The 23,024-nt window shown below is 40.0% G+C and overlaps 1 protein-coding gene across 3 annotated transcripts in view; it reads right to left on the bottom strand.

The window, feature by feature from the left end:
• Positions 1-23,024, bottom strand: part of AFF2 (ALF transcription elongation factor 2) — a 358,249-nt gene that overhangs the window by 94,944 nt on the left and 240,281 nt on the right. For all 3 annotated transcript variants that reach the window (XM_085060296.1, XM_085060294.1, XM_085060295.1), the window contains exon 8: positions 32-83. In XM_085060296.1, the coding sequence (XP_084916422.1) occupies positions 32-83 (52 nt within the window). The remainder of the gene's footprint in view (positions 1-31; positions 84-23,024) is intronic.

Raw genomic sequence — 23,024 nt, 5'->3', positions numbered from 1 at the left:
TGGTCTATGCATTTATACTAGATGTATTTACCTGTTCACTGTCATCTTCATCACTACTGAGTTTCAGATCATCCTCAAGCATTCTGAAAAAAAAGAGAGACAATACAGAATTATGTTTAATGAATTAACTTTACATACAATGGGCTGAATCTACACCTCAGCCAAGTCAAAAGGAAAACTCTCTTTCAATTTAACGACGACAAAATCAGACCTGAGGTAAGTAAACGAATGGATACTCCATGTATGTATGTATGAGTGCTTCTTTGTGATGCTAGGGAAGAACAAATGACTTTCAGACTCATTCATCATTAAGTTTGGCAGTCAGCTGCTCTTTCATGTCCTCTTCTATTTCCATTGTCTGATGGGGATTAGTCCATATACACATATGTGTATTTTTAAATCAGAAGAGAAATTCAACTCTCAGACTGCTAAAAACTGAGAAAAAGTCATCCATGTTTCATTCTTGACTGGGGCACTGCCAATTTTCTTTCTGGTTCCAATTCCTACCTTATCAAACTGAGAATGAAGATTGGAGAATAGCAAGAAGAGGAGGTGCTTATTTGAAGTTTAATGGGACCTCACAGCTGTTAGTGTCCAAAGGCAAACATTTTCCAAGCTAGGAACTTGCCACTTTATACTCCCATTTTTATTTATTTATTTTTTAATATAGAGAAATCTCACAGCTCTGTGCCCTGCCCTTGGTTAAAGTGGAAGAAAGCTCCTGAAAGATGTGGCTCTCCCTAAGCTTCCTTCCTTTCATTTTGCAGAAAAGCTGAATTGCACATTACTATATTAACACTTGTATGACTTCTTTTAATCTAAGACTTGGGTATGGAAAAATACATGGGGTAAGAAACTGTATTATTTGCTGCTACAGAGACAGAAGAGGTTTCTTCTTTGGAGGTCTGTCTACCCAGAGAGATAAGCAGACACTGAATACAATCCTGTATAGCTTCCCATGTATTCATGCTTTTATCTGAGCTGATAATCATCTGGGCACACTTCTACCTCACACCCATCTTTTCACCTTAACAAATTGTCTTATCACAGGATGACGTATGAATGAATCGGCACATCTCCCTCAGATCTGCTGTGACAGCCACTCAAATTGCAGATCTTCATTTCTGCTAGCTCCTTCACCCATGGCAGGAGGCTTGCAAATTGCAATTATTGTTCCCTTTCTACCTTGATGGAGACTGAAGTCTATGATTTTTTATTGTTAGCCTTTAAATAACTCTAGCAATCACTGGATGTTCTGTTAGAAAGGGGTTTCTTTTTCTGTTTGAAGACTACTAGGAAATCATGGAAGCCTCCCAATACATGGAATTTTAAAGAGGGGAAAATAATCCCAATGTGGAAATACCAGAACATTTGAAGCCCTGATTGTGCCCTTTAAAAAAGAAAGTGAAGGAGATCTTTAAACTAGTTTGTGAGTCATCTGTCTTTCCGTGACCTGTGTTGTCAGGCAACCCAGTGGTTACAAAGTCTCTGGACACGTAACCACCAGTCATTAGCATCCTGACAAATGGCCGATGCCTCTCTGCAGCATGTGAACCCATAAAACTACAACTGCAGAATGGATTTTAAAAAAAATCTTCTAAAAGTTAGGATTTGTGGTGGGTTGACCTTGGTGCCCACCAAAGCTGCACTGTCACTCCTCTTTTCATCTTGACAGAAGAGAAGAAATGTAACAGAAAGCTTGTGGGTCGAGAAAAGGACAGGGAGAGATCACTGAGGAATTAGTCATGGGCAAAACAGACTTGATTTGGGGAAATTAATTAGAAATATTGCCAATGAAATCAGAGTAGGACAGTGAGAAATAAAAGCAAATGATAAAATTCCTTCCCCCCACCCTTTCCTTCTTCCTGGGCTGGACTTCACTGACAATTTTCTCTACCTTCCCCTTGACAGTGGTGCAGGGGGATGGGGGTTATGGTCACTTCATTACACATTATCTTTGCAGGTTCTTCCTCCTCAGGGAGAGGACTCCTCCCACTCTTCCCCTCCTCTTCCAACCTGGGGTCCCACCTGCAGGAACCACTGCCTCATGAACTTCTCCAACTCAAGTCCTTCCCACAGGCTGCAGCTCTCCAGGAGCTGCTCCAGAGCGGGTCTGTCCTGTGGGTACATCCTCCAGGCACAGGCTGCTCCAGCATGGGTCCCCCATGGGGTCACAAGTCCTGGCAGCAAACCTGCTCCAGCATGGGCTCCTCTCTGTACACAGACATAGGTCCTGGCAGTGCAGGCTTCCCATGGGGTCACAGCCTCCTTTGGCCATCCCCTGCTCCAGCGTGGGCTCCTCCCGGGCTGCAGGGGGATCTCTGCTCCCCAGGGACCCCATGGGCTGCAGGGCACAGCTGCCTCTCCATGGGCAGCACCTGGAGCAGCTCCTGCTTCTCCTTCTGCGCTGCCCTGGGTGTCTGCAGAGCTCTTTCACTCCCATATTCTCTCTTCCAGCTCCTGTTGCACAGCAATTTTTTCCCCTTTTAAAATTTGTTATGCCAGAGGCACTGCCACTGTCACAGCTGGGCTCAGCCTGGGCCAGTGGCAGTCCATCCTGGAGCTGGCTGGCACTGGCTATGCTGGAAATGCTTCCAGCAGCTTTTCACAGAAGTCACCCCTTCAGCCCCCCTGCTACCAACACCTTGCCATTCAAACCCAACACTCAATTTTTCAGGAATTATTAATCTTTAGAGGCCCAGACTTTGGTGATGAACAGAAACTTTTAATGCTGTTTATCTAGCAGACACATTCATTTGTTTCCCCAGAGCCATTACTTGCTGTGCCATTCTCAATGTATCGCTGTGCCTTGATCTATCCACAGTCCCTGATTGCTATCTGCAAGTCTCATTACACCAGAAGGACAATACCCCCAGGAAACTGAGACCATTTTCATACAGGACTACATCATTCTGACTCTTAACTCTAATTCAATTCTACACTCCTACTTTTAAACCCACATTTCACTTTAATGTGTAAATTATCCACTGCTTTAAAGAATCACTGGTAGATAATGCATTCTATTGTTATTTTTTAATGCAGATCTAAGTGGACATAATGCAAAGATCTTTTCATGAATGAAACCCCAAAGGGTGGTCTGTTATTTTTTTCTTTCAGCTATTGGGTGGTTTGGCTTTGGTTTCTTTTTTTGTTGGTTTTTTTTTAGTTTTTTTGGTGTTGTTTTTTTTAGTGTTTGTTTGTTTTGTTTTGGGGTTTTTTGTAGTTTGTTTTTTTGGTTTTTTTGGTGTATTTTGGTTTTTTTGTTTTTGGGTTTTTTTTTTTTTTGTTTCATTTAGGTTTTTTTTTTAATTTTTTTTTTCATTTGTTACATGTTAAATTCCTTTTTGACATACCCCTGGTAGAAATAAGCCAAATAGGACAAAAGAAATCCCATATTGGATAAATGGAAAGAACAAAGAAGAAAACATAAAAAAGATAAATGGATACACTTACTAAACTAACCCTACAGCCATCTGAAATGGCTGATTAATAACTGTCCTCATGCAGCCTATACTGCAGATACTTTCTAACAAGTACAGTAAGCGCAAGACATGTTTATTGAATATTGAAAAATATAAAATTGATATAAAACATGATTAGTAGGAAGGACAACTGTTAGAGTTGGTTTCAGATAAACTAAATTTGCAGGATTTATGAGTTCCCTTCAAAAGACTAATAGATGTTTAGACGACTAGAGAGAGGAAAAAAATTGGATTTTGGCATTTCTTTAGCAGTTCCAGGCTTATCAGTTGGAGTATATAATTCTTCTTAGCCCCTTCTGCTAAATGAAGAATATGTCATCTCATTCAGTTCCAAAACTCAAAGCTTAAACAGCTAAACCAACCAGCTTCTAAAATGCATCACACTCTTCTGGCAGATGGAATAATTAAAGAGAAACTGAGTATAGTATCAACAACAAATATACGGTAGCCAGAAAAGCGAGGAAATAAATTAATAGTACACAGTATGTGCAAATGTAGAATGCTGAACATTTCAAATAACCTGCTCCCAGATAATATTGGTTAGAAAAGGTAGTATTTTACAGAAGGCAGAGGACTAGATGGTGTTCCACAATTTTAAAATGTGCTTAATATTCTGAAGACATGGGTCACAGTAGCCTGTACTGTTTAATGTTTCTATTAACTCTCATTTATAAGCAAGTACCATCTGATTGCACTCAAAACCTAATAAGGACTTTATAAGATTGCCAGCAACCTTAATTCAAGGTGACTATTTCACTATCATATCTAGAAAGGTATTTCAGCTTCAAAGCCCTGAGACAGAAGAGCTCTGTATCTACAGCTCTCCAAAACACTGTCTGGATGGGCTGAACGTGAAATTAGGCACTCTTGAGTGAGAGGTCCCTGTAAATACCCATATGATCTATTCTGCTATGTGTAATTGTTCACCTCAGAGGCACCCAGACTGGAGATTACAGAGCATATTTGTTATTAAGATCAGGACAGCTATTAAAAAAGGCCAATTTGGAGGCTATGTTAAAATTACAATGAATACTGTCAATGAGGGCAAATCAAAGAGAAAACTGTCTGTATCAGAGCTCTATCTCCAGGGGTGTTATGAATTCATTTTATTTCCTATTCTTCTCTGACCCAGCTGACATTATTATTGAATATACATGTACTTGTTTGTCTTTTCATCCATAGCTAATGCAAAACACCACTTTAGGGAAAGAATAGGATTAAGTAGGATTTTTTATTTCATTATTAGAGCAATGCCATTTACTATAACAGTTGAAGTTGTGTCAGCACATTTATTATAATCTACAATTTTCAGAGGTTTATAATTTGGAATGTGAAATTATTGCAAAGCACAAATGTTGGGACAAAGCAACACATTTATCTGTGGTGTAAGTAGGGGCAATCTCATTGACTGACTACAATACCCACTTCCTCCAGGGATGAATTTGCTCCCACAGCAGATTGTTCCTACATTACAAATTTAGCTAGACAAATGGCTGAACAAGGGCTTTATTAGGATGAGTTCTGTAAAAGTCACACTAGAAACAGTAAGAACATGAATACTGAAATGGGACTTGTAGCCCATCCTGACTTTTGAGTTCAGCAGAGGTTTTGTGCACACCAGACCTGCTGGTTTGGGATCCTGTCAATAAACAAGAGAGGATTGATTGGGAGATATGAGATAATTCACTCCCTGAAAAATCACTGCCACAGTATCCCTCAATTTTAGTTATTTTTATAGAAGACTCTGAACTTGTTAAAGGAGGATTTTCACTGCATCTTTTTCTTTGTTTAATGTATAACTTTTTAAAACACTTTTGACAAATAAATAAGGTCCTGATTGCTGGTAGACTTCTGGGAATGCTATGCATTTCTTCCTGCTCTGGTTGAGGAGGGCTGGGATGGGAGTCTGCTCTGTTGACAGGAACATGTTTGGGATACAGCTTCCTCAAAGAAGAGGTGTTTAAAAGTTAGTGTGGATAGGATAAGGTTCTGCATGCCTAATTTGCTCTGGGATCAGTTCACCACTGCACTGGGGCTCACTCCAATGTGAAAAAAGCCTTGTGGGAATGCAAAGGATGGAGGAAAGGGAAGAGGGCAAGCAGATAGCCCAGGGAATACTGGGCAATTCCCTAATCCTGAGCTGCCCAGAAAATTAACTCGCTCATGTCAAACCACATCTGTACAAAATGCAAATCCCATCTGAGTCACAGGCCAACAAACATAAGTGCTGCTTCTGCAGGAAGGAGGACAGGCAATGGTGTTAACCAGACATATAGACATGCCAGTCTTTGCCTGCCAGGTTTGTCTCTGGTAAAATGGGAACACATTGGTAAGATTTCTGTGCTACAACTAGTTATTCCATTCGATATTAAACTGAGAGCTTAAACTCTTATAGGAAGTTTCAAACTTGTGAAACTTAGTAAGATTTAATCAAGAACAGGTAGGAATCTAATAAATGTTTTTGAGGAGAAAAAAATAGTCCATTGCAGCCTGAGCCCTTGTTTGCAGCAATATTCCTGTGGAACGAACACCATCCATGCAAACAGTGACTAGCACTGAGGTGCAACCTCTTCTAGCCCTGAACTTGCATGGAAATAAGGCCATCAGTTAAACACAATCTCTGCTGGTTTACCCCACGGACTTCATACCCAACTTGTTTTTCATTTTCATAGTGCATTTCTCTGTAGTATATAAGGCTTCTCTGAGAGTGGTAACTCAAAAGGTATCATGCAAATGACAAACTGTATAATGGAATTCAGATGTATTTCAAGAATGTGTTGCACACACTGGAGCACAATTTTATCATTTATCAAGGGGGAAGAAGGGGGCCTATGTGTGTGAAAACATCTAACAATAGATTTCCCCAGAGAAGTTCATAATACAGTGAACAGAAAAACTGAGGAAATGAAAATAAACGGTAGAGTAATTCCAAAGGAAAAAAGAAGATCTTTTGTTTTAAAACATCCCATCGATAAATCTTGAAACCTTATATTCATTCTTTTGCTGAAATGTGCAACTCATCTTTACATTATTTCCTCTGAGATACTGTAAGAGTTATGGTAAAAGAAAATCTCAGAAGATTAAATGGAATTTACAAGCACCATTTACCTTAATAGTCAGGACCATTTGTCCAGCAATTTTATACATACTTAAATATAATTTATTAATTTTCCCTTCTCCTCATCCACCATTTTCTTTCATTACATTTTTGTCAATGATGAAGTCAGTCTTGCAAACTGTTACTCACAGAAGTAACTTCTGCTCTTTAAAGCAGTTTCAGTGGCCTGAATAGAGCTAATTTGCTTAAGGTATAGATCAACTCCTCAGTCTATGGCCTGAAATCACCTCCCCTCAGAAAGGGCTGAAGCCAAGTTTTGTGTCCTCATTGCAGAACAGCCTGTGAGCAACAGAGGTGCCTGTCCTCTTCCCTGCCACAAGAAAGGCACACATTATCCTGCTGACATGGTCAGCCTCCCTCTGGCCAGCGATGGGGATCCATGGCTTGCTAGGACACACTGCATTGTGTGTTGTCACACACAGCCTGCCTTAGTGTTCCTGGCACTGTATCAGTAATTAGTGTAATTACAGCTGGTGAGAGAGAAGTAACCCCTGTGGTTTTCTATTAGGTACCTCACAATTAGAGAGTGCACTTCATTACTCATCTCTCCGTATCATCTCTTAATTTCAAAAGGATTAAGCAAAATTAGTTCTTTCAGTAGAAGAATTTCTTTATCCAGCCATCCATTAATGTCTATGTATAAAAAGCTCTTCAAGGCAACTAAGATATTAAGTTGCTACTAAGTGCATTATAACTATTGCTCTGTTGACAGGCATTTTGTGTTTCATTAAAGCTGAGACAAGAACTTGGGAGGAGGGAGAAACATGCTGCCAAATTTTATCTGTATATTATAAGCATAGATAGGAATCTGTATGTTTAGCATGAATAATACTCTGGTATATCCAATAACTTCACATCTCTACTGAGCTTCAATCCTGCTGGCAAACAATGCCTGCAATGGAATGGGAGCAGAGCTTGGTCAAAATATTTTAACAGTGTAATAGGAAGTTCCAGAAAAATTACAGAAAGCAGAATCCTTATGTTTCAAGCTGGTGAGTTGATATTTTTGCCTTAATAATACTAATACCATTGGGTTTGCCTTCTGCCTTAGAAAAGTGCAATCTTTATCACCTCTGGTCTTCCTCACTGCCCAGTGACTCTTCAGAGCAACACACATCTCTGTTTGGCAAGTTCAGAGTATGATGTGCCATTGAAGCAAAAAAATGGGAAAAAAGAGAAAAGAGAGACAAGAACAAAGAAAAGTATGGATCCAGAAAAAACACAGGGAGGGACTAATACATTCTAAAAATGCCAGTAAAAAATGTTCATTCTTAGAGCTTGCGAAGAATAAAAATGAGTACCCCACCTTTTTCAGTGTGTTCAATTCTGACAGTGTGCACAAAGCTTTTACTATTTTCCCTTTGATAAACTGCAATGGCTGATATAATTTTGGGTTCTGCTATTTATCAAGAGCAATATATAGTCCAAGAGCCATTTCTGTGATGCATACTCATTTCCAATACATTCCACATGAAAAACACCTGCTTACTCCCAACCATATTTGATTAAAACTGTCTCCTAGCCAGAGCACCAGTATTTTCTCTGGTAAACAAGCCTTCAGTTGGCATATTTACACACAAAGGCTATGGGAACTTAGCACACAGTTAAACAATGATTGATAATTCTACCACAACTTGCAAAGGTGACTTTAAAAAATCATACCAGAAAATATATTAAAGAAATTTGTTCAACAGGGAATGAAATAACACAGGACTGGCTCATCTATCCAATGTTCTACAGTGCATATGGAAGGACATTAGTTTTATTCATTGATTATATTCTTTTATCTTTCATTTTATTCCTTTTTTTAATCTGGTAACAAAGTGGGTCCTTCAAGGAGTTGTTTGATGAGCTGTCAGTACCAACATGACATTCGCAAATCTTCCTCTGTGCACTCTTTTCCCCTTACATAGACTAATCTTGTACCTGAAGGGCAGACTTCTTTTGTTTCTGCAGATTGGAAATGTGTTGTGCCTGGGAAATCTGAATCTTCAATAACCTGTTCTGGAGTGGAAGCAGCTTTTTTTGTTCATGAAAACCTTTATACTGATGCATTTTTGCACCTCTTTCTGCCATTTGAACTACTTGCCTCTAATTTCCGACTGCTGTCTACAAAGTTCAGTGCCATGGAAAGAGACTGCACTTCAGTGTTAGTGATAGGAATGACACTGAGTCCTCAAGACCCTTTTCAGAGGCAGTACAGACTGAGATGAACTCTGGTCCTCTGACATTAGGACTGTGGAGAGCTGAGCAGGGGGCGATGAGGAAGAAAAACCCTCCATGCCTGCTGTGGGATAAGGCAATGTGGCAGATCACCAAGCGAGTGCAGAATAGTAACAAAGACACCCTGACAGTGACCTCAGGTTGATGGTGTTTACATCCCTGGAGTCAATTAGTCTTCAAGACTGAATTGTTTGGGCGGAGTGCTGCTGTGACCTAGTAAAGGGGTCTGGCTTCTTCATTTCAGTGCAAATGAACAACAGCTTAATAAAACTGTAAAGTAATTATTTACTTGTTCAAAAGGAAGACTCAAGATGTTTAATGAAGACTGGTAGAAGGAGGTCTTCCAGCTGCATACATGAAAAGGCAACACAGTGCAATTGTGACATGGCTTTGGGTGATATGTTGTGGCGAATGGGAGCTTTAGCTTCAGAAAGAGTCTGAGCATAGAGAGGAAAGTGAAATTTGCCACATCAGATTTTTAAAGAATGCTCTAGGCTTAGTGCCTGACTTATAATTTCAAGGGGTGTGCATTACCAAAGCAGAATTCCAAGCAGGAATCCAAGTCCTGTGTACTGGCTGATGATGGTGTACAGTGAATAAAGAGCAGGGCTTGGCCATAGAGCAAGGCAAGGGCCTGTGTATGCCTGGGAGAACTGGCCAGGGCTGCCAGGGCTGCAATGACACTGCACCTCCATGGAAAATACTGCTGGAGTACACCATGCCAGGTACACAGGGTAGTTCAGGGATGATCACCAGCAAAAATCCCCACAGAAAGCAAAGGTAAGGTGATCTTGGGGAAGATGAGCCTCATTTTCATTGCCCTAATTTGTGATCAGTTTTTAAAGACACCTTTGTAGTTGAAAAGTCCTACGTCGAGAATCCACAACTATCCCACAGAACTGATACTTTGCAAAGAGAAATGAATCTTCAGTAAGACTGTTCACTTCTATCACTAAATGAACATTCTGTTGACCATCTAAAAATGTATAAACAGATTAATCCAAGCAGTACTAAAACTAATGTAAATAGAGGGGCTAAAACCAAGCAAGACTAAAACTAATACAAATAGATGGGATAAATGAAAAAAATACTCAAATGATTTCTGAATCTGGATGATTTACAAGGCACTGCATATGCATGAGAGAAATCAAGTACCAGGCACAGTCCTGAAAACACTGACTCATGCAAATAATCCTTGCTCCTGCAAGCACTATTTTTCAGGCTCAGATCCAAACACAATGCCTGACACTGTTTGCTCTGATAATCACTCTAAGATAAACAGATATGAATAACTGCAAATACTTCCAAGCATTTCCTTTCACTTGTAATGTAAAAAGAAAAATTAGAGGATAAAATGAAAATGTATGTTTCCACTTCCAGATTTCATACATCATTAATTCTGTAAAAATATATCCATCTTCATGTTGATAGTTCTCTTTGCTTGGCAAGCTTGAAGAATGCAATATGCTAGATAACCTGATTGAAAATTTGATCCTATTGTTTAACAAAATGAGGATTGTTTCATAAGGGGCTCCACCATGTCTGTGCACATTTTCCCCTAAGTAACAGTGTAAGACTTGTATTTCCCCAGACAGCTGAACATTTACATTGATGTACTTGGCTACAGATCCAATCTTGCTCTGGCTATAATACAGGAGAATTTTCCTCAGCATTTTGAATTATGGCACTGAAATAATTTACCAGTGCCTTCTGTGCATGTTACACAAGTTTTCTGATACAGTTAGCTCTTGCTGAAAGTTTGCTTACCCTATAAATTGTGCCACATGGTTAAACCATTCTTTGTCCTGAAAACTGCACAGGCTATTGTTTTCAGTATTACTGCAAATGGTGAAACTCTGGAGAAACCAGCCATTTCCTCACAGCACACCCCATGTACACACACTTTCCAGTCATTATATATTCCCTAGGAAGCCCAGGTTCCTTCTGAGCTCTCTGCTCATTCATGCTTGCAGAATCCTCTACAGTGTGGGAAGAACTAAGCTGTGAGGAACCAAGAAAGGAATATTCAGTGGTTGGGTTAAGTGGCTACAGGAGGGAAACCCTCAGACACTGCTTACGTCCAACTGCACAATCACAGAATGGCCGGGGTGGGAAAGCACCTCTGGAGATTATCTAGTCCAACCCCCCTGCTAAGGCAGGTTCACCCAGAGCAGGTTGCACAGGATCACATCCAGACAGGTCTTGAATATCTCCAGTGAGGGAGACTACACAACCTCTCTGGGCTGTATCAGTCTGTTCCAGTGTTCAGCCAACCTCACACTAAAGAAGTTTCTCCTCCGATCCAGATGGACCATTCTGTGTTTCAGTTTGTGGTCACTGCCCCTTGTCCTCTCTGCTTTAACATCTCTCTCCCAAATTCTTCTTGAGACCACCCTGGTCTTCCTTCACCACAAAGCCTTTGAGGAACATTATGGTTGATTCTCTGAGAGGAAGGTTAATGTTATTTTTATACCAAATTAGTTATGAGATGAAATACATGTTACCATGGAAAAAAGCCTTAAACCTCAAAATATGGTCGTCAGTGCTAAAAACATTCTAAAAAGAAAATTCCAGAATACCAAATTTTTGTCTTTCTTTTTGAACATCTATATCATGTCTGGCACTTGGTTTCTTTGTCCATGACTAAGCTATCTCAATGTTATTATCAGACAAATAAAGAAGAATATTAGTACATAAAATTGATAAATGGATACTCAGTGTTTTCTTCAAAGGGCAAAACTTAGGGACAATGCAGACTAAACTTAATTTAATTGATAAAGTCTAATGACATCATGACTTTACAAGGAAAAATAACAGAAAAATAATATGTCAAAATTGTCATACAGGATTGGGTCTGTGGTACATCTGGTTCTGCATCTTGTCAGAGAAAGCTGTTCAATGGAACAATTCGTTAGTACTGAATTATTCTTCCTAATACAGCTGGAATGAGACACTGGTTCATTATGCTCATGAAGCACATACGTCTCCCAAATTCTTCACTACAATCTTTTTCCAGAAATTCTCTGATCCCTGGCTCCACTGCTGGCAGCAACCAGAGTCCTAACTATATGCTGTGTAAGAACCAAATTGTTTTTCCTGGCCTTTTTATACTAAGACATAAATTGTGAGAAAAGAAATGGGAATTTCATAGGATCTAAGTGGGTCTAAGTGCTTGCCTACCATCAAATTTCAAAAACTGATTTTCTATCAGAATAGTTATAAGGACAAAACACACCTTTCTTCCTAGACTATTCTTTTGTATTTTCTCATCTTACTCTACACACCTGCTGTAGCAAGACTAGGTCTTAGTGACAATTATCTTCTGAGGAACAAGTGTGTACATTTGCCTTATGCCTGACATGCAAGCTGCAAAGCCCTCCCCACGTTTCCTGAGTTCTGATGTTAGCTCAATTGAAAAAGGATGAGTCCCACGAAGAGGAAATTGCACAATACACCTTGCACTTGGTGCACGAGCTGCTAATCTACAGACTAATCCAGTTGATACATATGGGTTAGGCAGTTGGGTAACTATCAGGGCACAACACTACCTTTCATCTCCGAAGGTAATGCAAAAGTTATATCTCAAATCCAATTTAAATTGGTGCTCCCTTGAGCTCAAAGATAATTTCTCTCTAATCCTCTTCTGGTTGTCTATAGGGTAACCTTCAAAATCTCAGAAACGACAGTGTAAAAAATGATCAAGTCATAATTTTTTAGCACAAAACCTAGCTATTTTTCCTGGTGGCACTATGTTCCAGCTGTTATCAGATTCAAGAATTCTTCAACTGCCTTGAACTCTGCATTTATTTTACTTTTCCAGATTTTTGCCAATGAAAATACCTCAGCACTGCTTGAAGAGAAAATAATCTTGTCAGTTTTATTGTGCCATATCTGAGATGATGAAGGTCATGCTAACTACAAGTCTGTTCCAATTGCTACGGGGTTGGGTAAGGTGGGCTTTTTATTTTATTTTTGGTTTTCCCCTAGCTCCTACCACAAAGTAATAGGGATTTTCCCCTTTCATTCATCTTGCCTTTTGTTGTTTTTAATCGACCACCCATCAGTGCCGAATTGCCTTGTAACTGTCTGCTGAGCTTTCATTTGACAGAGATAGCTGCTATTGTTAGCAGGAGCCTTCACTTCAGCCCATTTAACTTTCCTCAGTTTGACAGCTTCACAATAGCCACCTTCCATCTAAAGAAAACTGTGATTTAGTAGAAAGGGAATGTGGGACAACAGCCTGATCTGTCACTCAGTCTCCAGTGAGTTCTCTTGGCATAAAGTTCCCCCACAAAGCTGGAGGATGAAATACTACATGAAAATAAGACGGTCATGAGACATGATCAGTTATATATTCTGGCAAAATCTAAACAGCAATCACACTTACAAATACTTATTTCCTGTCAGTAATACCCCACGCTGGGCAGCAAAATAAATATTTTGACTAATTCTAAATTTCCATTTTTTACTTACATTCCAGAGTAATACTTGACTTCCCCCCCCCCCCGTTAGTCACCTAGTAATTGTTCTCAGATTGATCTACAACAGCTCCTAGTGGAAACAATATGTCACAAGTAAATTAAAGCTTTCATTGGACTAGTCACAGGTCCTACTCCATATAAGTCTACATGGAAAGATGTTGGCGAATTAAGAGCCTGGATGTCCTCCCTTACTGACAATTAAAAAAGCCAAATTATAGCTGCCTAAGCACAGCCTCTGAATACTTCCCAGCTCAGCTCTACACTCAGCTTTCCTTTCATATGTGCTTTGGAAATACATTTGTAGCTGATTTTTAACTGCTGTGCATTTATGCCTAATGCCCTTTTGCATTTAAGTTTAAATCTGGTTTTATCATTGGGCATAAATGACAAGCTCTAGACATCCCCATATTAGATTTCCAGGCACCATTTTTATCCTAGCCAGTTAAGTAACATTATTTTCTTGTCCAAAATCTTGGTTTTCAGTTTGATGAATGCTTTCTTGCTAAAAAATGTGTCTAGAAAATGGAATTTGATTACCATAAAGCATAATTTATTTGTCCATCTATATGCCCTTCTTTAACTCTCAGTTAACTTCATCAGAGGAGGCATAAGAAAACAGAGTTGGTAGAGCCGCATGCTGCAAAAGGAACCCACTCAACTGAATTTTATGTTCACCTGAGTTTGATAACCATTTCCTGGTATTTAAAATAAATAAGTCACTTTGGTAGTGGTGACTAATCACTGAGCAACAGATGAACTTTTGTTTTGCAGCAGCCATTCAAAACCTCGTGAAGAAATTACCAGACCTAGATAGAAAGGTGTGTACAGAAACGGAGACAGAAAATCAGATGACAGATAAACTCCACTAAAAAGGCAGATAACAGCTACTAGAGAAGCATTGCCCAGAGTTCACTTGTGAGAGAGTACCCATAAGGCTACAACTAGGAAGAACACCAGACTGCTCCACTGTTTCTAATTAGAGAGGACATCCTTCATTTTATAGCTCCTGTGGTCTAATTTGTAGAGAGCCATATCCCCTAAAGCTTTCTGTAAACCAAATTAAAACTCATTCCATCAAGGAGTTTTAGCAATATATGGTCTCTGATCACAATACATACTCATGGTCATGAAGCTGCTCCAGGCAGTCAGCTGGGGGGTGCTGCTTTTTTTTAAATTTTATTTTTTTAAGGAAACAGCACATTTCTTCTAGGAAAAAACATTTTAAAGACCAGAGAATCTGGTTCTGTTTAAACAGTCATTCATGAGAAGGAACAGTACACACAGTCTCTCTACTGATTTTCCTGGTATTCTCTGACTTTTAATTAAAACATTTTTCTCCCTACTTGTTTTTACTCAAGACACCTCAAAGCTTCAGCTCAACAAACATTGCTAGCAATTTTTTTCCTCTAAATTAAAAAAAAGTTTAGCTTAGGGCTTTTTGGAAGCCTTAAGACTCCATTAATGCTTTTGAAGTTTGCAATCCCTTCTCAACCCAGAAAACATTCACATTGTGTGCAGGACTAACACAAACATCCTACTGGTCTTTACCCCAGCTCTGGACAAGGAGAGGGAAATTCTGCCTCTGTGCCCATTCAGCCCTTGGCCTCTATGCCACCACTATCAACAATTAGCATTACAGCTCCAGGATTTGGACATGTGTCCATTAGATTCCAGTGGGGAACTTCATTTCACAAAGACACTGAGAGTGTGAGAGTTTTGTTCCCTACACATATGCCTTGAATTTGAACTGGTAACCCTAAGGTGGAAGGATCCATCACCCTATTGTTAGAGCAGCCTGTGCCAGCCAGAGTACCCCTTACACCAGGAATTTGGTGTCACTTGGTGGCTGAAATTTTTATCCACACAATTCCCTGAAAACGCCCCCCTCTTCTATCCCTGTGGGATCTGATATAATCATATGAGTTTATGTGCATCTGGCATGGCTGCTTGTATCAATCAACACCACAAACACTAACTTTAGATGCTTATTTCCTCCCACATGCAAAGGGACTGAGCTAGATTTCTTCAAGCAAGATTTCAAGAAAGTATTTATCACAGCTGGTGTAATTACAGAATTACCTGTGAAAACCCACAAAGGCTGAGGGATCTAATGAATAACTGGGAAACTACAGCATAATATCAAACAAAATGTCTACAGTCAAAATATTCCACTTGGTAAAGGTCACATACTCCCTGCCTTGAGAAACAGCAGAGCACACTTTGAATGCAGGCAGGTGAGAGCTTTGCCTATGTGACGTGAGGAGATTTTGATAAACATTCCAACCTATTTTGACAATGGGTGGCCAATATGCAAAGCAGCTCACTGTGGCTCACAGTAGCAGTTTGATATTAAAAACTGACCAGTAAGACATTTGATAGGCTGGCCCAAAATGCTGAGAGCAATTAACCTTGAGAAGCTTGTAGAAAGGGGATGCCCTGGGCTTGTAGAAAGGGGATGCCAGGGAGAGACCCCAAATCCCCAGGAGGGTTCTGCTGTCCACTCCACTCTGCCTGCTATACCCAGCTCCTTTCTCCCCACTCTGTATATTAGTATTTTCCTTTAAGCCTTTATTCCACCCATTTCAAACAAAACAAATATATTCACTGTTGTTTAAAGGCTCATCTACATTTCCTGTGAGCTATTTTCATCAGCAGCACTCTATTAAAGTTATTTCAAAGTAAACTAGAGAGAGAGAGAGCAGAGACTGTGTAGCACTGTATCATGTGTCTTCTCAAACCAGTTAAATCTCAGCAAGAAGTAAAAAAAAAAAGAGATCTATTTAAAACTAGATTAAGCTCAAGCTGCTAAAGCATAATAAATTGCTCTATTTTAACTGACTGAACTGTGCACACTTAGAATACAAGGGCATATTTCATTTGGGTTTATGCAATTGTTCAGTCTACTTTTCCACCATTTCACCCATCACCAGATGAGAGAACTTGTCAGGCAAAATTGTAGTTAATGATGTTTAATGGTGGCTAAGCCCAATAGACTTGTTTATTTCTTTTCCTCTTTTTTGTTGCTTTACTCTCACTGAAATAATGAAAATATTACATGAAAAACTTCTATATTATTTGCAGGAAAAGCTTCCATTACCAATGCTAGGTAACATAAAGCTTTATCTGATTTATACAGCAATCTATATAAATCTACTTTTATGTTTTATTTGATTCCAGCCATTAGGCTGTGCTAGGAAGTAATTCTAGAATATATATCATAGTGGCAATTCACTGTACTATACCAAATTAATCTACATAAATCTATACCTGTGTGCAGGGAACCAGCATGGTAACATCACCAGTATGGAGGAGGAATGGATGCCAGTAATTCTACTTGTAGGCTTTCTAGGAAGTTCAAGCTTTCTCTAACTATTGAGCAGAATACACATGTCCCCCATTGACAAATTCCTCCATCTAAACTAACAGCATCATCATTTGCATAGCTCTTACATTCTAAATTTCAGAATATGAAACTGCATATTAGAAGAGGTATTTCCTCTTTATGACTGATCTAAAGTCAGAGAGCTGGAGCATGAATGGGCTGTTTGGAACAGCACATCCTTTTAAAAACCTGTATTCCTTACTGATTTAAGTTCCTTACATAGCTGAAGCCAGTGTGCTCTGCACAGCTGAACGAGGCCAGCTGGCAAAGTAGGAGCATATCAGCATTCTGACTGCTTTTCTTTTGTTTGAATATTACCTCAGTGGCTGCAAACTAAACGATGTGAACTTGATGGGCTTGACTATGACCTCAGCTAAACTGAACAATATGAAGCTGGCACATCTGTAATCTCAGGCTTGCTATTTTTCAATTTATTTTTCACCTGATTTGTATTAAGATGTGGTTCAAATTTTAAAATAAAAATAAAAAGGGTCCTTCTGCATTCCAAATCAATCAGCAAATGCTGGCATGCCAGAAGGCAAGCTTCATCTGCCTCTTCACACCACATTTGGTGGATCCCTGACTTATGAGAGCTTGATTTCTAAATGTTTATGCAGAAAGAAATGCTTTACACATCCGCTCCTTCTCAGATAGCCTACAGGGATTTCTGGCAATACTTTTTCTCTTTTTTTTTTTTTTCTCTGCCTGCCTTCCAGGTTTTCTCCCTGTGGATACATAAAGACAGAGTGACAGCAGGAGTAGGCTCAACTCGCAGCGAGCAGCATCCGTGCTTATTATTGATATTGACTACATGAGATAAGCTGGACATCTGTCTTTACTTTTAGCAAGTTCTACAAGGATAAACATGAACACGAATGTGGGCTGCCTATGGACAGTGTACTGGTGCTCTTTTATACTCCCAACCCATCGCTGGGCTTCTGTCACTTTTGTCTGAGCTACATTTCAGTCTCGGGTCACGAGAGTTCAAAACATAGTCAATTAATCAAATGGCTTCTATGAACATAACACTGCAGTTCAATAACTGTTTCCTATTCAACATAACCAAGGAAATGAAAGCAGGAGGTTAATGTGAAGATAGCTAGGTTACATGTGGAGCTTTATGCAGCAATCCTTGATTAGCCATCATCAGAGAGTGCATTTTATCGGTGCAGTTATTTTATGTGAGACAAAAGAACAAACCCAGGATGTTTATGGCCTGATCCTGCTCTCAATAAAGTCAAGTCAAGCTCTTCTGTTGACTTATGCCTACTAGTTCAGGATCTTTGATCTTGGCAATAAAATTAACACAGCAACAGAAGACAACAGAGAAAGGGAGAGAGAAAAACTCTCTCCTAGAATGCTCTGTGTTTACACTAAGAATGATAGAGGATTCAAGCCTGAGGTGAAATAACTGCTCCCAAGAGGAGGGGAACTGGATATGGGACATGGCAGCCAACATGCTGAAGTGATGGGGACAAGGGTATTACATCAGTGTAACAGGTTTACATGTGTTGTATCAGTTGTATGAGGAGGAGTTTGCAAAGCTGCTGATTCCAGCGGGTGAGAGTGGAAGGCCCAAATTCCTCAGTCTGTGCTGCCCAAACATGACCTGTCAAACAGGGTGGGAAGCAGTGTGCTCAGCCTGCCAGCCACCCCTTTAGGAGGGCTTTTCTGTCTCAGCTTTAGAAAACCGCTGGGATTCTGCTTTGCATCACCCAACTCTGCTAAAAAAGGGGCTGAAAAACCCCCTCTAAGCAGTGTGAGAATTCTTTTTGATGCGATAAGAACCGTAAATATGTGTTTCTAACCACTGAAGACAGCAAGCTCTGGAGGGCTTAAATGGAAAAAGCTAGTTTAGATTGAGCCAATTCTGGGTATTGCCACACATGTCAAATAGCACTTCACTTGACAAATGGTCCCAAAGAAATCTATGGAGCTATTCAGGGGGTTCAGTGATGTTTGGTATGAGTAAGGAGATTAGAATCTGGCCCTTGCTTTATTTTCAGAGAGATTTCAAACATGTGTTTGTTCTAATTTTCCCTTCCTTCTAGGATTGCTGGTATTCACTTGGCTCAGCTTTAGAGGCAGAGGGATGTGAAAAACAGCACCAGTAAAAAAAATTATAAACTCTCTAATATATGACCAAAATAGTTTTTTCCCTCATAAAATATGTGGCATAAACGAATTCCATAATGATGCTATGTGTTATAAAAGTTTTATTGGCACTCATTTGGGATTACCCGCATAACTCACTTGTGAGTTCACTACTCGTGGGTAATGCACTCATCCCAAATGCATGCTAAACACCAGCTTATGTAAAAAGGCCTATTAGAGTTTAACAGAGATTAAACTAACAGATTTCTTTACAGAAGCCTCTTATATTACAGAGGTCCACAGAAATTACAAAAATCTTAGTCTGTAACAGGCAATGTTTTCATTAGGTTTATTCTACTCATCCCATATTAAATTCTGTAAATTCTTAACCAGTGACACGCATATCTTCTCTGCAATTTTACATTTTTCCTCTCCCTCTGCACAACTTTGTGCAGTATCACATACATGCGACTGCATCAAGAGAGAACATGGGCCCTGGCAGAAGGTCAGTACAAACACAATGTAGGAGTCCTTGCTTTAGCAACTCCACTCGCTAAACTGAAAAGGAAGGGAATGAATGGGAAAAAACATTGCTCCTATTTACAGACTGGGAACAGAGACATAGTTTCCTAAAGGTCATACAGGAAGTCCCTGTTAAAGCTGGAATTAAAATCAAATTCTTCTAAGCACCAATCTAATGCCTTAACAACAATTTCATCTTCCCCCAACATCTGTGTTTTTCTTCATCTACAGTATTTCATGCTCATCTCTCTACCATTGAAACATCTCTCTCTAGCACTGTGACATCATTAATATCTGTTTTGACTTAAAGCATCACAGCCCCCCTGCACACCTGGAGAAGCCAACTGTTGAGGAGCATGGATCAGGCTGTCAGGCCCTTGGTGCATCAGGAAGCAGCAGCTGAATTTCGCACAATAACCAATACCAGGCACCTCAACTTGGTGAACTTAGCCCAGGGCAATTTCACTAAGACAGCTGCAACAGAAACAGGAGCAGAGCTGATGCTGGCTGGGCACAGTTAAGCTGATTTTCCTGTTTTCTTTCTTGCTTTCCCCTGTTTTCTTCTCTGAACATCATCTGACTCATGACGATGCTTGTGAGGGTTATACAGCAACACTCAAACCTCCTGTGCTGCCAAATTCAACCTGAAATATGACCACCACCCAGAGGAGTTTCTCTGCACACTTCAGTGCCTCCAAACACATCCTTCTTGGACAAAATTAGGGAGAATTTCTGTAATGAACCCAAGAGTTCATGGGGTTTTTTTTCTCCTGAAACAAATGGAAAAGAGGGCATGAAGATACCCAAAGTACCTAATTATTTTCTCTAAGTAAATACTTCCTCTCAATATTCAGGTGAATGTTCTGTGAAAATTGATGACAAAAAAAATTTAGACAACGTTTTATGGACAATATTTTTCTATTAACTCACACATGAGAGAACTGTAAAACTTGGTATGAATTAAGGTTAACCCTTAAAAGAAGCATCTATTATGTCATTAGAGCAAAAGATTGATGTTAAAGAAAATGCCCTGATAATTTGCTAGGCATATTGAGTATTAATGAGATATAGTTATTTCCAAGGAAGGTGGAAACAGTAGATATGGAAAAACATCTCTCCTTCTAATTTTTAGAATGCTTACCTACCTAAAGATACACAGATCACTTGATTTTCAATCACTTCAGAGTAAGTAACTTTCTCTAATACCTAAAGAACATACCTGCTATTAACAATCTCACCAGTGCCTAATAAAAAAACACTTAAGCACAAACTGTACTTAATTTATATGATGAGTAGCTGTAAGTTATCAACCCCAGAATCCTGTGCAGAAATTTAATATTCAGTTTTTCTTTACTAATTCAAGTAGGATTTTTATCCCTCAATTGTGCAAGCTTGACAGTGGGGGAAAATGAGTCAGGTCAACCTTCCAGCAAGAAACTGTATCATGGAGGGTGCTGGGAGGAGGAAAGATGCAAAAAAGTTATAGAGGTAGAAAGTTTACAGACTTTTAGAGCATTCTCAGTTGTCAATACAAGAAAAAACATGTCATCTGTCTTCACTGAACCCATTGGCAAAGCTATCAAATTGCTGAAAAAAATTATTTTACTATTTTTAGCATAGGCAAGCCCATTGCTGAAAGGGATTAGAGCAGGAGTGGAAAGTGCCTGAATCAACAGAACAGATCTGACGTGCTGGATCAACGCTAAGTGGAAAGCTGTAGGAAGGAGAAACACACGCGTTGTGTGTAGAATATATTGAAAATGAAATGTCAGAGGACTGGTCACTCTGGGAAAGGGGATAGAAAGAAACAAGGTAATAAAGCAAAAATCTCAGGTGCTGCTCTGGAATTACCCCACTTCTGCAGTGTTTTGTAGGGATTTTAAAGAGCACGTTTAGAAAATTTCTTAGGAATTAGGAGAGCAGGGTCAATACAGTTAAACTCTGTCAATAATCACTCTGTAATATGTCCAAGGATCTTCCACTCCAGTGCCCAAGGGCTACCCCTGAACTTAGAACTGAACTTTTCAAATTTAAAAAGAACCATTTATTGTAGGCAGTCAGTTGAGAAAATCTTATTATGGAAAAAGGCCTAAAAATAAAGCTGCTTTTTTAACACTCAGGACCAAAGCCCCCCTTCTTCCCTCCCTGAGACCCTCTACGAGCCAAACTTTGCCAAGAGGAGTATTTAATGAGAAGTTTTCAAGTCATTAGCCCAGCCATAACGGGGCCTGGCTCTGCTGCAGGGACTGGGGACGCTGGAGCTGACCACACACAGAGTGACCAGGCTATCCAAACACCTCCAGGACAGTGGGAGCAGCACCCATGGGCAGCCAGGGAGGAGCAGGAATTGCTCTCTCCCATACCAGATCGTCCAAACACTTCTGAGACTGTCAGGCCATGTCCCCAGCATGTCCTGGTGGCCCAAAAGGGAGTTTTTACCTGGTGCTGAGTGAGCACAGACAGCCCAGCACCTTGTCCTGCTCTGAGGGCCATTGTGAGTCGTGGGGACACCACAGCTCTGCCTCGGGAAGCTCTGATGCATTGGGTGTGTGTGGGGTTGTGGGGGTTGTGGGTGTGTGGGGACACCACAGCTCTTGCCTAGGAAGCTCTGATGCATTGGGACACCACAGCTCTTCCCACAGCTCTCATCCTCACAGGCACTTTGGGACATCACCCCAGCCTCAAAGGCTCAGCCACAGGCTTTAGGGATAACTTGGCATATGGCTTTCAGGAGAAGGGATACAAAAATTCATTGCAAGCTTATGTTTTACTTGAGTATTTACATAAAGCATGTGGTCAGAGTTAAAAAGCCCTCCACTTCTGTAATTCAAAACACTGTGGTAGTACAGGATGCTATTAATGCTGCACTTATACAGATACTCGCTGCCTGAGACTGCAGCCACTTGAATGGTGAAAATACCTAAGAGAAAGAGTGGGAGTTGTGTGCTATGTAACATCAAAGAGGAAAATAGGCAATTTTTTTAGAGAATACCTAAATCATGGATGTTTTTAAGAGGGCTATCCAGGCCGTAGTACTGGATCTTGCTCTTTTTTTTGCAGATGACATTCCAACAGTCTTTTATTGTTAAATAGCACCATGGTGCTAATCTGCAATGGTATGTTACCACAAAACAGAAAATGCCCAAAAGCACTTGATAAATGTAGCTCTTGAAAAGGACCTTCATGTCCTTCAGATGAATGACTCTGGCAGGTTCACTGAGATGACTTTTATGACTAAGTACACTGGGATCCTGCTCCACTGTTAATTCATCCAGTTTATCCAACAATACAGTAGGGCCACCACAGTTTATACTTGTAGCAGATACAGGTTTTGGGTGTCACGTATGAAAATACCAACTCAATTTTAAAAAATTTCAGCTTTAACTGCTGATTTCAGTCAGAATATACCACAAAGAAGCAATTTGTAATCCCTCATCCCAGAGTTTTGCTGTTGCTTTATAAATAGCCTTCAGGAACTCAATCCTAAAGGTTCTTGCCACTAAAGTCCTAACCTGGTCAGACATGAGATCACATTCACATGAAATGGCAACACAGCACACTTGGGTCTACCCTCACCCCTTTCCCCTCAGCAGGAAATTTTGTTTCAGCACAATTTGAAAATTTTCTTGACAGAGCCCCACCAGGTCTCCTACAGGTGCATGCCTGTGAGTGCCAAAACACATTGGCAGCATCTGGACTGAAGTGAATGCACTGGGGAACTG

This window comes from Lichenostomus cassidix, chromosome 4A (assembly GCF_008360975.1).
Source record: "Lichenostomus cassidix isolate B80296 chromosome 4A, HeHo_3.0, whole genome shotgun sequence".
Taxonomy (NCBI): domain Eukaryota; kingdom Metazoa; phylum Chordata; class Aves; order Passeriformes; family Meliphagidae; genus Lichenostomus; species Lichenostomus cassidix.
The sequence above is the reverse complement of the archived record's forward strand: the minus strand, read 5'-3'. Positions and strand labels throughout refer to the sequence as shown.